The sequence below is a fragment of the Hakea prostrata genome, chromosome 5 (genome assembly GCF_041222555.1).
Source record: "Hakea prostrata isolate BN-2017 chromosome 5, UWA_Hpros_2, whole genome shotgun sequence".
NCBI classification, from domain to species: Eukaryota; Viridiplantae; Streptophyta; class Magnoliopsida; order Proteales; family Proteaceae; genus Hakea; species Hakea prostrata.
Window position 1 is genome coordinate 17717130 of NC_142604.1, and position 15230 is coordinate 17732359.

The following is a 15230-nucleotide window of genomic DNA, read 5'->3' on the forward strand; positions in this document are numbered from 1 at the left end:
AAAAAAATTTTTTTCCTTTTTTTATTTTTTTTTTTTTTCCCCACATTTTTTAATTTTTTTTTTTTTCTCTTTTTTTTTACACAAATATACTTGAGATTCTAGAATGTTGTCTAGGCAGCTTCGAGAATTTGCATGCATATATTGGTCAATGAGGCTGAATGTGCTCTTGCAGGTAGATTGCTTGCTATCTTGGTGATGGTTGTTTGTTTGTTTGGGCCAAAATGATTCCTAGCCCTAATTCCACTTGCTTGAACATGTTTCTAGGGGACTCATGTTGTTTAGGACATGAATACGTGGGGTGCATCATGGAAGTATACTTATTATGTTGTCTTTTTAATTCTTTACTTATCTTATGTTGGAAAGAATGTGGGCTCGAGTTAACATGTTGCATCCATATTTATAAATATATAGGGATTGTGGTCTAGGCCATTGTCCTTGGTACCTCTTTGCACAATATGTAGATCTGTGTGTCCATATTATGATTGTGTAGATTCATGGCTAGGAACCCAATTACATGTTACTAGCCTTTCCTAAAGCCAACGGAAACCTGACTAAGTTGCTGATGGGTTTGAATTGTCTTTAGGAAAAATTATGGTGCCAAAGATTGAACCTCGCATGAGAGCTACACCCAAAACATATAATACTCTTGCATCCCTTTGAATTGGTTGAACTAAGTTCTCTTAAATCATAACATAACTATACTATTTAGTTTTAAAAAAATTGCATGATGTTAAGCTACGTATGCCAATTAAAATAGCTCTCTCTCTCTCTAGACAAATACTTTTTTTCTCCCTCTAACATGAGTGGGTTATGTTTGAGTATCAATAAAAGAAATGTAAATTAAAAAAAGAAAAGAATAGAAAAGGATGAATAAATCCAGAATTAGTTAATAGCAAGAGCTTTTTCTTTGTTTTTAGAAGATGGAATAAATCCCACCAGTTAGATAGATCGAGCGTGGAGATTCTAAATGGTGAGCCAGTGCTACCACCCCATATTAAAATGCTGGATTGAGATTCATTTTCTTCTTGCTTAGTCGAGAAAGCACATACATCATACATCATACATCCCACGTCCTTTATATTACAATTCAATTATTTATATGATGCATGGGTTTTGTCTTATCATCTTTTTTCTTTTATTTTCTCGATACCTAAACAAGTTTCAGTCGATATATCCACAAAATCTTTGTAGAGTATTGTGTAGGTTATATGGTTGGGGTGCTTCAATTCTATCAGGAAAGCCAGCTTAATTAGCCCTCTTAGATTCTGATTATCCTACTTTTGGCTAGCTTGAGCTGTATAACCAAATTCTACGATAATAAGGCACTGTTTGTTTGCAAAGGTAGGGTGAGAAAAATGAGTGGAAAAAAAATGTGGCCCAAGTGAGGGAGAAGGAAAGGAAATGAAGAGATTTTGTAGAAAGTGTTAAATATTGTACGTTTCACTTTATTGTTTTTCACATTTTTTCTCAAAATTCCATCTATTTTTTTGGGTTTTAAAAATGCATGGGGTGAGAAAATTAGCATGTTACATTATCCGATAAGTTTCCTTAATTTAATTTAAGGAAGCTTGTATGCCAACTTTTTTGCTCCATGAACTAAACAAACCACATTTTTTGTATTTTTAGAATAAGTTTGTTTTTTTCAAATTTTTTCCTGCTCCAACTTTATTCCAACAAACAAACAGTACCTATAGGAGAATTCCATTTCTATACCTCAAATGACACAAGAATATGGTTCTTACAAGAAACAAATCAATTATTTGTTATTTTCATTGGTTTTTGAAACTAAGGTTCGTGCGAACTACTTTATGCGCACTTCAACTACATTCTCAAGGTGACAAGTTAGCATAATTATTTAAATACACGGTAGGACTTTGCCTCTATCCCCAAAAAGATTCGAACTTTTGTCTTCGTATTAATTTACGTGGCGATCAACATAAGATTTTTTACAATTATTCAAAAACTCTGAGGGGAACTTAGATGGATTGCAGTAGTGTGTGCGGCTGTACAATACAATATCCAACAGCTAAGAACATCAAAGCACACAGCCTAACACACTTGAAATTGGGATTTTTCTAACAACATAATGGAATGCATCTCCATTAATCATAACTGAATATAAGTATCTAAAAGTATCTAATTTTAAAGGTATTTCCTTGTCATGATTCTACTCACTCCAACTTTGTCCACTTTTAGTATAATATTACACTTCAAGTACTTACTTTCTTTTTCTAAGTTCTAATGCTTATCCATATAATACTTTTATCTATGAGATTTTTTTTTTTATATAGAACTTTGACCTATAATATATCTTTGCTTTTGTAACCAAAGTTATATTATTAGTATCGCATGCATTAATGAAGTAAACTAGGGTTTGGGTTTTGGTTTTTCGATTCGGGCTAAAAGCATCAAATGTAAATACGAACCATTAGTTTTGGGTTCAGGTTAGATTGGTTTTGAAACCATTATTAATTCGGTATATCAAACTCATTTAATATGTTTCAAATATAAAATTATATTTGGGTCTTGAATCTCGCCTCTTGGGCTTATGACCTAAATAAACTAACCACTTTAACATCTTTACATTGGGTTATAACGAGGTTTTTTAATGGTTCGATTAGATTATTGGCTCGGCGTATTCTACTCAGGATAATAAGCCACTAATAGGTTAAAGCGAACAAGGCCAAAATCTATAGGTTTTCAATCTCTAATTCATACTTGTCCACTTAACTTCAGATAGGTTTAACAATCGGATAACATCCCTAAAGCAAACATTGAATTGTTCATACCATTCACAGTTGGTGCAGAATAAATCTACAGTACTTCTAGGGTTGTTTTAGGGTTTATTTCTTATGAATTTTTTTGGGTCCAAAAGCCACCCATTTTATTATAAAAATTATGTAATCATTCCTTATATTTTAAAGAATTAAATTATCTATTTGGGGGTGTGTTTGAGATTAATATATTCAAAAGTTTATTAGTGAACTCCAAAAACTAAGAAAAAAATTGGAATCATCTACTTTGACTATCTTGCTTGATGATTCATCATGCATGTTAGACATTAAGAAAACTAGTTTGGATCTGACAACATAACTTCCCTATTATAATACTTAGATCCTGAATGGAACATTAGAAAATTGGAAATGGTTGGAACATGAACAAAGCTGATGTTAGTTTCCTTTGCGAGGACAAAGCTGCATCTCTTCAATAAAACTTTATTTAATTTCTGGGGAAGAAGGACCCCAACATACACGACACACGGGTAGTTTTTAAAATGGAGTTTTATATATATGGTAGCAATTATTGTTGGTCAAATCCTCTCAGCATCTCAGCTACTCAATCCATCTCAACTCTCTATTGTTTCAACTCATCCATGGTGGTTTTGGATAGACTAGATCATGAAGGAGCATATATGATTGTTTGGATACTAAACCAAGTCAATCATGGAGTGTAGGTATCACGTCTGAGTATTGTTTAGATTCGATCGATCTGTTCTTCCTGGTTGTAACTGGGTTGCAGATTTTGACTGGCTCTCGTCACTGGATTTGTGCTTGAAGACGAAGAAGAAGAGTTTTTCAACTGTGATTAAAGCTAATACGATATTAGTTAACTCAAGAATAGAGTAGTAGGTGGGTTTGTAGTGGGTGATGTGGGAGAGGCGAGACATGTTTGACCATGATGTTTGGGAAGCACGATGATCAAATAGATCTTCGAAATATAGTTGGAAGATTAGCTTTACATGTGCTAGTTTTTAGATTTTATTTAAGAATCAAGTAGACGACAACAAGGGTAAAAATCATAAAAGTGATATGCGAATCTATCACAACTCGACTGAGTTAGATTGTATTTTTCACCTTGGTCATAAACTAGGTCAAAGAATTTGAATAGTGTGTTGAAAAATCGCGCTAGATTGTTCTTCTTGAGTAGAAATTGGTATAAGCATATTTAGAGAAAAATAAACACTAAAAGACTTTGCATTTTCTCTATGAGAAAGACATTTATCGTCATGTTTGCTCTATGCCAAATAATATCGTAACAACTTATTGTCACCATACATGATTATACTAAGCTTTACCTTATTTAAAAAGAGCAATTAAATGACAACTTTAGAAGTGGATTTAAGATTTATTACCTTTTTTTCGAGTGTCCTTTGTTTTATTCTTAAACTTTTTTTAAGGTAAGTATAAAAATAATTTTAAAAATAATATAGAAATGAAATATCATGATGGTGTCACCATTAAATATGTTATTGCCTTGTCAATGTTTCGAGTTCAAGTATAAGATGACAATGTTTCCACATTTAATAAAATTTATGCAATACTAAAAGATTCAAAAGTGGTGTTACAAATTATTTGACATGTTGACATGCACCAGAAAAAAAATCTCTGATTTTACAATAAGGACAAATTGTATGGATAACTGAGAAATTGGAAAATTAGTTTTACACTTATAGGGGAGGTGAGGGTAGGATCTTTTTATATCATTTTATATTCATATGTGTGGTTTCTTTTAATTTTACACATTTGTATGTGTGGTTCTTTTTTATTTATGCTTGTTGCTTTTCGAAAAGAGAAAAAGAAAATTGAAATACTTTACAAGTTAGGAATAACAAGAAGCTGCAAGGAGAGAATCAGGGACTGGATTTTATGAAAAACTTTAAAAATTAAGAATGACAGGAAGCTATTAGGGCTGAAGTAGGGGTGGGTTTTTATGAGCCATAACCTAATCTTGACACCCTATGGCTCATCCATGCTTGCCCTAACCTTAATTCAGGTTTTTAAAATCAACCAAGTAAAGAATACAAGAGGCATAACAACGTAATAATACAAACGAACATTCAATGTAAAGAAACTGGAGATTAAAATCATGGTCGAGTAGAGCAAAGGTCTCGACCCTAAATTAGTCAAGCTTTGATCTAGGGTTTGCAATTCCCAACTTTCACTTGCCTTAAGGCTGGAAAACCTTCTAGCCTAGCTTCTGTTTAGCATCAAGTTAGGCTAGGCGAACTTAGGTCATGTCGAGGCTAAACTTAATGGTCAAAGATTTGTTAACATGCATGAATAGACATGAAAACGAGCAAACAAAAGGGAGAATATAATGATTTAGGCTATAAAATCTAACAAGCATGAGTTACACACATGACATAATTAATGCAAGGCCACAACACAATTCTAGCACATCATTCAAGTTATTGTTTATCTTTCGAAGAGAAAAAAACTTGCGTTTGCAACTGACCTACTCCAACACTTCTATGAGTTTATCTTTGTCCTCGTAAATATTTTTCATGTGTTTCTATTAGAGACATTAGATTTTTTTTTTTAAAATAAGTAGATATCTTATTATTGCCATGCTATAAATGCCTTCCATGTATTTATAATTTTATATTTATTCTCTAGAAGCTTATGAACTTATCTAATATAAAGATAAAAACATTCTTTTTCATGCATGGATATGATCAAAGTACCACTCAAGGAAATCACCCAATCAAATAGACCCAAAAATTAGATAAGAAATGGTAATGACAATCGTTTTCCAAAAAGGAAAATTATTGATCTGGTGGCTTAGATTGCTTAACTTTTAATTTTAATAGATACCTACTCTTCAGGAGGGAAGGCCGAAAGGAGAAGAAGGGCAGGAAGGATAATGAGATATGAGGGGACCAGAAGGTTTTAAACCTCTGAGCTATTTTATTTGGATTCCCATTCTTCCTTTCTTGGCGACAGTGTTATTCTCTCAGTAAGGTACCTCTTTCTCAAAATGCATCATCATCATCATCATCAAAGAAGGAACCTAAAAGTCCATTTTGTTTATTTAAACAAGCGTGGGTCAGGGTGATGTATAGAACTCTCTCTCTCTCTCTCTCTCTCTCTCTGGAGTCTGGAATCTAGAACTCCTCTCAACAGTCAAATGGGTTTTTGAATTAAATAGTACCTCTCTGGATTATAGAACTCATCTCAACAGTCAAACGGGTTTATAAAACTATAGAAGCACTATATGCTTTTATTGGGTTTGATTTAAAAGTTATAATATTTTAACTGGGTGGGAGTATTGTTGAGATGTGCTCATGAGAATCTTTCAGTGTGGTTAGACGATTGTGGTTTTTAACTGCCAAAGAATCTCCAGCAGCTCATCGAATCAAACTTTACTTTTAAAATAAAGGACAAAGTTTTGGATGCAATTCTATACAAATAGAACCAACCCACCATTGTCATCTCTCATATCCTTCTCAGCTCACCTCAGCTTGCCTCAGCTAAGTCGGGGGTGATTCTCTTTCAGACTTCCCTTTCTATCCACTATAAGACATCCTGTTTAGAACATATGCTATGAGGTTTCATTATTGTTCTCTCTCCTTTTTGGTAAGAATTATTGATATACCATTTCAAAATCCTAATCCCAACAAAGAAACCTGAAAAACCAAGAGAGAGAGAGAGAGAGCTGCTTCTGTTTTTTTCTGGGTGCTCTCATAACGACTGCTGCAGCAGTTGACTTCATCACCTGAGAATCTGAAAGAGATATAGAGATGTTCCAGGATCAAAAAGGATTTTGGGTTTCTATGTCGAAGAAGATTAATCTCACAGTAGCCTGAAACAATAGGCAGAAAATAACAGCAATAAGAAAAAACCTCTTCTGTTTGAGAGGATGTTGTTCTTTTATCACGGACAGACTTGCAGAGACTACTATAGAAGTGTAGAACACAGAAAATTTTGAGGGTTGTATCTGGTGTTCTTGCTTCTCAGGCAATTTTTGGGTTTTGAGGAGATACCCACCCTGCTAGTGATTTTTAACAAAAGTGAGTCCTTAATTCCTTCTGTTTTCTTTTCCTTACGTTTTGAGATTTTTGGTTTTGAAACTGGGACGAGTTTTTGTTTTTTTCTACTTTCTTTTTTCCTACGCATGTTGGGTTTTCATTTTCTTGACTCCATGTTTACATCCAATTCTAGAGAATAAGGAAAGGAACACGGCCTTAGAAGAATCTGCGGAAAGTTGGTTCTTTTTATGATTCTTGCTTCTTTTAGTGTACTTTTTATTTCCTTTTTCCGTTTGATGCTTGGCGATATGAATCCTATGTTTACGGCCCTCTGACGGATTTGATGCTAATTGAGGGAATTCTTGTTCTTTAATGATTTAAATGTTTTAAAGTTGACGAATATTGAGTTTGTGAATCGAGAAAGAACAAACCCATTTTCACAAAATCAATCGAGAGCTTTTGTTTTGTTCTTAAGTTTTATAACTGTTTTCAAGTCGTCTTTGGAGCTTTCTATTGAAATGTTTCTTTGATTGCAGTTCCTAAAGATTTTTGTTGACGATGTTTCTGCAACTCGGACAGATTGGAATTTTGAAGACTGGAGAGACGAATCCTCTGTGGAAGTTCCTCTTTTTATTCTTCATCTTTTGCAATCTTCTCTACACTGGTTCCTGAAATTTGCTAATTGGGATACAATAGAGCCTTTTTTGTGTTGATGGGTTTTTGAAAATTGAAGATTAATCATTATCATGGACGATACTGGTACTTTTCAATCTGATTCTATGTTGGAGACTTTCCCAGCTGGAACTGTACCAGATTTTGATCTCATGGATGAACTGTTGTTAGGTGGTTGCTGGTTAGAGACCACTGAAGGATCAAACTTCCTGCCTCAACCAGGCCCTTCTACCTCTGCTGCTCTATTTGACTCTCCATATTTTTTGCCTGCTTCGGACTTCAACCTTGACCGTTTTAATCCAAATTCTTCTGAAAAAGATGATGAAGAAGAAGAAACCAAAGCTTCCATTTTACCTGAAAATCCATCCCCAGCTGGGCCTGTTGTTGTAACCCAATCTCGAAATCAGAAAACGGTTGAAATTGCTGAAGGCTTTGGCCACTTACAACAACTTCCACTGCCAGGAAGCTCTGAACTGGTTAGGAGATTGTGGATAAGTCCAAGGATGAATACACTTCCTTGTTCTTCTGTGAAAGAGAGATTAAAGCGAGCTCTTGAATACATAAGGGAGGTAACAAAAGATGATATGCTTATTCAAGTATGGGTTCCTATAAGGATAGGAACAAGAAATGTGCTTCGAACTCATGACCAACCGTTCTCTCTCCAGTCTAATAATTCAAAGCTTGCAGATTACAGGAATGTCTCCATGCACTTCCAATTCTCGGCAGAGAAGAATTCGGATGTGATGGTAGGCCTGCCCAGCTGGGTTTTCTTGGGGAAAGTTCCAGAGTGGGCACCTGATGTTCGATTCTTCCGCAGTGATGAGTACCCTCGAGTTAATCATGCCTACAAATATGATGTCAAAGGGACCCTTGGCCTTCCTGTTTTTGAACGAAACAGCAATCGTTGTTTAGGTGTTGTTGAGGTTGTGATGACAACCCAGAAGATCCATTATCGCCCTGAGCTTGAAATCATCCGCAAAGCTCTTGAGGTATGGTGGTTTCTGCATTTCATTATTATCTTTGAAACAGCTTTTGAATGAACACTTTTTTTTGGAAATTCAGAGTGTCCCTGATGATGTTAAAATCATTCTGACTGTGAGTGTTGGTGGGTGGGTTCCTATTTTCTAAACCATCCAATTTCATTGATTGATAAATGCTAGCAAGTTTCAATTTTAAGGCAAGATTTGGGTAGCTCACTGCAATATTCCATGATTAACAGAGCATCTTTATGTTGTAGAGTTATTTTTCTTGACAACTTTTGTCTGCTCATATATGTATGGAATATGAGAGGCAAAGTTGAATACCTTACCAGAGGAAAGGCTCATTAACTTAGATTTCCTTCAAAAATAAGGTTTGCTTGAAATATCAAAATCATGACCCTTTTTCTCCTAATATTTTCCTGTCAGATAATGAAACAACAAATGGTATTCTGTTTCTTTTTTCCCTTCTTAATTTATCTGTTATGTTTCTCTGTCTGCAATATTTTCTATTTCTGTTGTGCTAGGCAGTTAATGAAGAAGTTCCCAAAAGATCTGAGCCATCCATTTTCATGATTTTTCCTATCAAAACTATCTTTTCTTGCTCAAGCATTGGGAGATTGCATGGTGTGGTTAGAGTAATAGTATTTTTTTCATGGACATACACTATATTCATGCCAATAAATGAGGGCATTTAAATTTGATATATGGCTAATCTAGAGCATGTCCCCTATATCCAACCATTGGAAAGGCCATGTCGCCTTTCCACATGGCAGAATAGTTGGGAGTAATCTACTCATAAGGTTTTGTGTAATCACAATCCTTTGTGACATTAACATTTTACCATTTTCATTTGCATGTTCGTATCATGTAGTGGTTATTGTAAACTATTCTTTTTTAATTGTAATTCTTTGGGCATGATTTTGTTCTTCATTTTTCAGTTGTCAATGTATTTGTTTTCCTTCGAAAATATTTTTGGAAACATAATATTGATTAGGTGTACCTACACGCAACCTACTGGTTGTGTGTTTAAAGATTGTTAACAGCCTCTCCTACAAAGCTCAGGGTAAGGCTATGTATTTGCTTCTCCCAGACTCTGCAACAACAAAACCATCATGCTTTGAGATGCTCTTTTTTTTTTAAAACATAATATTGATTTAATTCCCCGTCCCCCTCTCTGTTTGCTTCCCTTGTCTTTTACCTAGTGTAATGCTTGTGACCCAAGTTATTTTTTTGGAAAGATGATTTCATTTCTTCTGATAATTTCTTCTAAAACAAAATATTTGCAGGCTGTTAATCTTAGGAGTTCTGAAGTTCCAAGTTCTTCCCATGAACAGGTAAATGGATGCAAAGTTTAGCAACTCAAAGCCATTTAAGTTCACCATTTCAAGTTTCTTACATTCATTTTTTTTCTCTTCTTGTTTCCCTTAAATTTTAATTAATGTCAGATGCATAGCAAATCATATGAAGTTGTATTACCTGAGATTCGAGATGTCCTAAGAACTCTTTGTGATACATATGGATTACCCTTGGCTCAGACTTGGGTTCCATGCATCCAACAAGGCAAAGTAGGTTGCCGACACTCTGATGAGAACTTCGCTGATTGTGTTTCCACGGAGGATTCAGCTTGCTATGTAGCTGATCAAAATTTTTTAGGTTTTCATGAGGCTTGCTCTGAGCATCATCTGTTTAGAGGTCAAGGTGTGGCTGGAAAAGCTTTCACTACAAACCAACCATGCTTCTCTGCTGATATAACTACTCATAGTAAGGCAGAATACCCTCTCACACACTATGCAAGGATGTTTCAGCTACGGGCTGCTGTTGCAATCCGTCTTCGTAGTATCTACACTGGAAGTACTGATTATGTTTTGGAGTTCTTCTTACCTATTGCTTGCCAAGATCCTGAAGAACAAAATGTGATGCTTAATTCCTTGTCCATGGTTATACAAAGGGTCTGTTGCAGCTTACGGGTTCTCACAGGAAAGGAGCTTAAAGAAGAAACTGTTCACCATCTTGGTGAAGTGGGTTCTTCCAAGGGGAAAGTTAATTTAGAATTGCCAAAGTTGGATACTAACACTAAAGGGTCTCCTCATGAAGAACCATCCTGGATTTCACAATTCATGGGGGGCCAACAAAAGAGTGAAACTGTTCCTTTTGACCTACAAAAAGAGAAGCCGACTGAAGAATTCAAGGTTACATCTCATTGGGATGACCTTGGTTTGGAATTACAAGAAGGAAAAATGTTATCTAAGCAACACCATCTCGATTCTAGACCCAAAGATGGTTCTCAATGTGTTGGGGATTCTTCTTTTCGACGGGGTAACCTCTCAGGCTTAGGAAAATCAGGAGAAAAGAGGCGAACCAAGGCTGAGAAGACAATTAGCTTGCAAGTTCTTCGTCAGTATTTCGCAGGGAGCTTAAAGGATGCTGCCAAGAATATTGGTGGTAAGTTATATGCATTTTTTCTTTCCCAAAACCTTTCTATATATTGTGTTCCATGTTTGGGAGCTTCTTCTAATTGATGTATTCAAAAGCAACCAGCCAATCTTCCTACTCTTGCAAAATTTTGTGAGAGTTGGAGCAAATTTTTGTTAATAATGACTAGAATTGTCTGGAATTGTTGCCAGATATTTGCCTTTTTAGGTATTTGTAAAACAAGGATATACTTATTTCATTGCATGTTGCATGTTGCATGTTGCATGTTGTGTGTTGCATATTATGTTCTTGAGTATTATTTACTATTCTTCACTGGACATTATTGACTTCTACATTAATCAAACCCACCCATACTTGGTCAATTGCCTCTCATAAGAGTTATAGTTGCTTTTAAGGAGAGGAATACGTCAGTTTCTGAATTACCAAGATCAATAACAAGTTGTCGTCACATAACATTCTGAGGGCAGGGCATTTCTTGCATATTAGAAAGTTGGAGGAGTTTCAATTTTTTAGTCTAACTTTGGTGAGACCAGGTTTTTGGATTGCTAATTACCGGTGTCTTTTCTATTGCAGTGTGCCCCACTACCCTGAAAAGGATATGCAGGCAACATGGGATTGCCAGATGGCCATCTCGAAAGATCAAGAAGGTGGGGCATTCTCTGAGAAAGCTTCAAGTTGTGATCGACTCAGTCCAGGGTGCAGAAGGTGCTTTTCAAATTGGTTCCTTTTATGCAAACTTCCCAGACTTGACTTCCCCAAATTTAACTGTTATAAGTCCATTTTCCACATTAAAGACAACTGATAATCCAAATCCAATAAACACACAACCCAATGGAGTAGTCAACCCTCAACCTCCTAATCCGAAATCCCCTTCCTCTTCATGTAGTCGAACATCTGGTTCCAGCCATGGGACAACATACCAGTCTCAGAATTCCCATAATACTGGTAGTGAAATGGCTTCAGGGGCTGAAAGCACTAGTGTATTGAATAATGCATGCCGTGATGCCGAATTGCATTTACAGAGCCAAGAACTAAGGGTTCTAGCAACTTCAAGGACTGAAAAATTGCCTAGTGAGCATCCTAGTCTTGAGAGTCTAACCCCCTTGCTGAAGAATAGTACCCATGCATCACGAGATGACAATGCTTTTAGAGTAAAAGTCTTGTACGGGGAAGAGAAAATCCGGTTTAGCATGCAATCCAGTTGGCGCTTCAAGGATCTACAACAAGAAGTTGCAAGGCGGCTTAAAATAGATGATATGAATAGAATTGATCTCAAGTACTTGGATGATGACTCAGAGTGGGTCTTGTTAACATGTGATGCTGATTTGGAGGAGTGTCTAGATGTATACAGATCATTTCGGATCCGCACCATCAAACTTTCTGTCAATCAAAGTAATGCAAATTTGGGGACTTCACTGGGTACTACCATCCAATCATTGACTCTTCTGTGAACCACCCCAAGCCTTTGCCTCATTTCATAGAGGTTACAATGATTGACTAGGGGAAAAAGTCTATGTTTCTAGGTGTCATGAAAGCTGCATTGCTATATAACTGGATTTTAGATATGGGACAGGTTCAGGTGAAGCTTTGTGATTATTGAAACCATCCTCATCTTGTGTTGAGGCATTGAGGGTGGGGTGTAGTGTACTTTTTTAAAGGGCATGAATGAGATGCAACACTAGTTACAAGAATCCTTTTGTTGATGGGTGGTGCTATATGGTATTCTTGGAAGCATAAAGTGCATTGAATCTGAAGCTGATTACGTAATACAATGTTTGCAAAGAAGAGTTTCTTTAGTTTGATAAGAGGTTGATGTATGAGGATAATTTGATTCCCCAGACCCACCGTGAAACTCATTCTATCGAATGGGTAAATAACTTGTCACAGAAATCTTGTCATAAGATGGTCACATGATCACATGACCACTGTTATACAAAAACTTATCTTCTAGCCAAAAAGTTTTGAGAAAACAAAGATTAGCAACTTGACTTGTTTTGTAGGTTTGTTGTGGCTTAATTCTTGAGATGCTTTTGTAAATTTGATTGAATGTTGCCTCATGTATAGAAGGATGATATGTAAATTTGATTGAAGACCTATTGCCGCTGATTCTATTTCAAGTCAAAGTGAAATGGTGATCCAAAGAAAGTGAAAAGTTGGTGAATTGATTGTACCGTTTCATATACTCTGTGTGTGTGTGTAACTCACAATTTTTACATGTTCTAAGTTCACCACTAGTCCTTGCTGTTAGGCCTGGGGATTTGTTGATAGAAGAGATCAGACCAGTAGTTTGTATAGTCTTCAAAACCTTTTGTAGGTCCTGCCATATATATAAGAAATTGTACACAGTCCAATTCTCAGGTAGAGGGCTTCTCATTAGTTTCTAAAGCATTCATAGTCCAACATTTTCTCATGAGTTTGTTTTGGGACTTGTTTCTCTAGTGAAATTGTCATTGACATCACAAATCTTTGGTTAATCAGTATTGGAAAGCAACATTCACGAGTAGACAAAACCATTGTGGATGTGCTAATGGCACAATGCTAGCCTTTTATCTAGAAGCAATAAGTTCAATGAGGTCTTGGGGTTGAACTTTCGTCTCTACACAACTTCTCCCTCCTTTCCATCCTTTAGGCCTATTATCCCCCAGTTCTTGAGTGTAAGGGCAGGCTGAGTGTAGAGGATCTAGACTCGTAGGGTAAAGTAGGGTGGAGGTATGGGCGTAGGGCAGAGTAGGGCATGGGTGATGGCATGGGGGGAGTAGGGAATGCCTCCCATCTAAATTCCATGGTAACTTGTTCAAATCTCTAGTGCCCAGTGTTACCTTTATTAAAAAAAAACATCTATTCCTTCCCCACATGTGTGTATGCATGTATGCATGTACGTATGCAGGCATGTATGTATGGATGGATGCATGCATGCATGCATGTATGCATGGATGCATGCATATATGTATGTATGTATGCATGTATTCATATATTCATGTATGCATGTATGTATGTATGTATGTATGTATGTATGTATTTTTTTTTTTTTTTTTTTTGGATAAACGTATATCTTTTGGTTACCACCAAAAAAGAACAAAATATATAACTTTTTGTTTAAAAGTAAAGATAGACCTATTTATCCTTACTAAATCTTCTTATTGAGAAAAAGTTGAAATATGTATTTAAAAGTAAATCATGTTGCTCTTTACCCTATCAAACGGGCACGAGAAAAAAAAGGATGGTAGGGAATTTTGAAAATGCAATAGATGTATAAGTTATCAACTAAATGGTGGCTAAAGAAATGGACCTAATTGTAAAGTTCGTGAAAATTTTTCATTGGAAAAAATTATTCTATTTCTTTCTTATAAAGACTTCACATAATATTATTATTTAAAACTACATAATTTTACCTTTTTTACTGAGGGCAAAGTTGTCCATCAGGTGCATTAGAAATAGTAGCTAAATTTTAGGAATAAATTAATGTATTGAAAGTAATAGTTAAATTTAACAAATATTTTATTAGACAAAATTATCCTATTTTTCCCTAATAAAGACTTGAAGTGGAAATGAAGGTTGGAAAAATTAAGAATGTCATGAATCAACTTTATTACTTTTACCAATCATTTGAATTGACTTTAATGCAATTGAAGCTGCTTTAACTTATAAATTTAGTGATATTCCAAATAATTTTGCAATAAATATTCAAAACAAGATTCTTTAAAAAAATGAAAAACAAAGTGAGTTTACAAATGGGAACCGAGTTGGATCATAATTTATTGAAGACTATTGTAAATGGTGAAAATAAAAACCAACGAAGCACCGAGGGGGACGTCAAAGCCGACCCAACCCAAAAGTTGGGATCCGTTCTCCACCAACCATAATGCCGTAGTCTAGATTCGTTTGATCCTTGTACCAGCCCTTAAATAATTTTAACATCTTGAATTGGTGGAAGGTTAATCATTCAAGATTTCCATTTCTTAGTAAAATGGCTCTAGACATTTTTCCAATTCCTGTTTCAACTGTAATTTCAGAATCATCTTTTTGCACTAGAGGTCGGATTTTATATAAATTTTATAACTCATTAACATCCGGGCTTGTAGAAGCTTTGGTGTGTAAACAATATTAGTTACTGCAAACACCATTATCTTACATTATTGAAGAAAACCTAAATGACCTTGAGAAGATTATACCCAATAATTAATTTTTTTAACTTAATTATTCTACTTATACGTAATATGTGTTACAAATTGGATTATTTAAGCTTTTACATTGTTAATATCTTTAGACTTCAATGAAGACATCATAGTTACCAATTTGAATTGAAATATGATATTACATTGTTTTCTATTTTTCATCTAAAGGTAAGGACTATAGTAAAGATACAATAAAACTTTTCATCATTTAATGGTGACACC

The 15230-nt window shown here is 35.3% G+C and overlaps 1 protein-coding gene across 4 annotated transcripts; it reads left to right on the top strand.

The window, feature by feature from the left end:
• Positions 1–6236: 6236 nt before the first annotated feature.
• Positions 6237–12995, top strand: LOC149015546 (protein NLP5-like). Of its 4 annotated transcripts, XM_089155891.1 has the most exons (6): positions 6237–6790; positions 7328–7507; positions 7592–8409; positions 9687–9734; positions 9846–10842; positions 11407–12995. In XM_089155891.1, the coding sequence occupies exons 2-6, from the start codon at positions 7495–7497 to the stop codon at positions 12282–12284; spliced, it is 2754 nt and encodes a 917-aa protein (XP_089012017.1). In that variant the 5' UTR covers positions 6237–6790; positions 7328–7494; the 3' UTR covers positions 12285–12995. The 4 variants fall into 4 exon arrangements, with proteins under 4 accessions (XP_089012017.1, XP_089012016.1, XP_089012015.1 ...); XM_089155890.1 differs by having other exon boundaries at positions 7285–8409; XM_089155889.1 differs by having other exon boundaries at positions 7328–8409.
• Positions 12996–15230: the final 2235 nt, after the last annotated feature.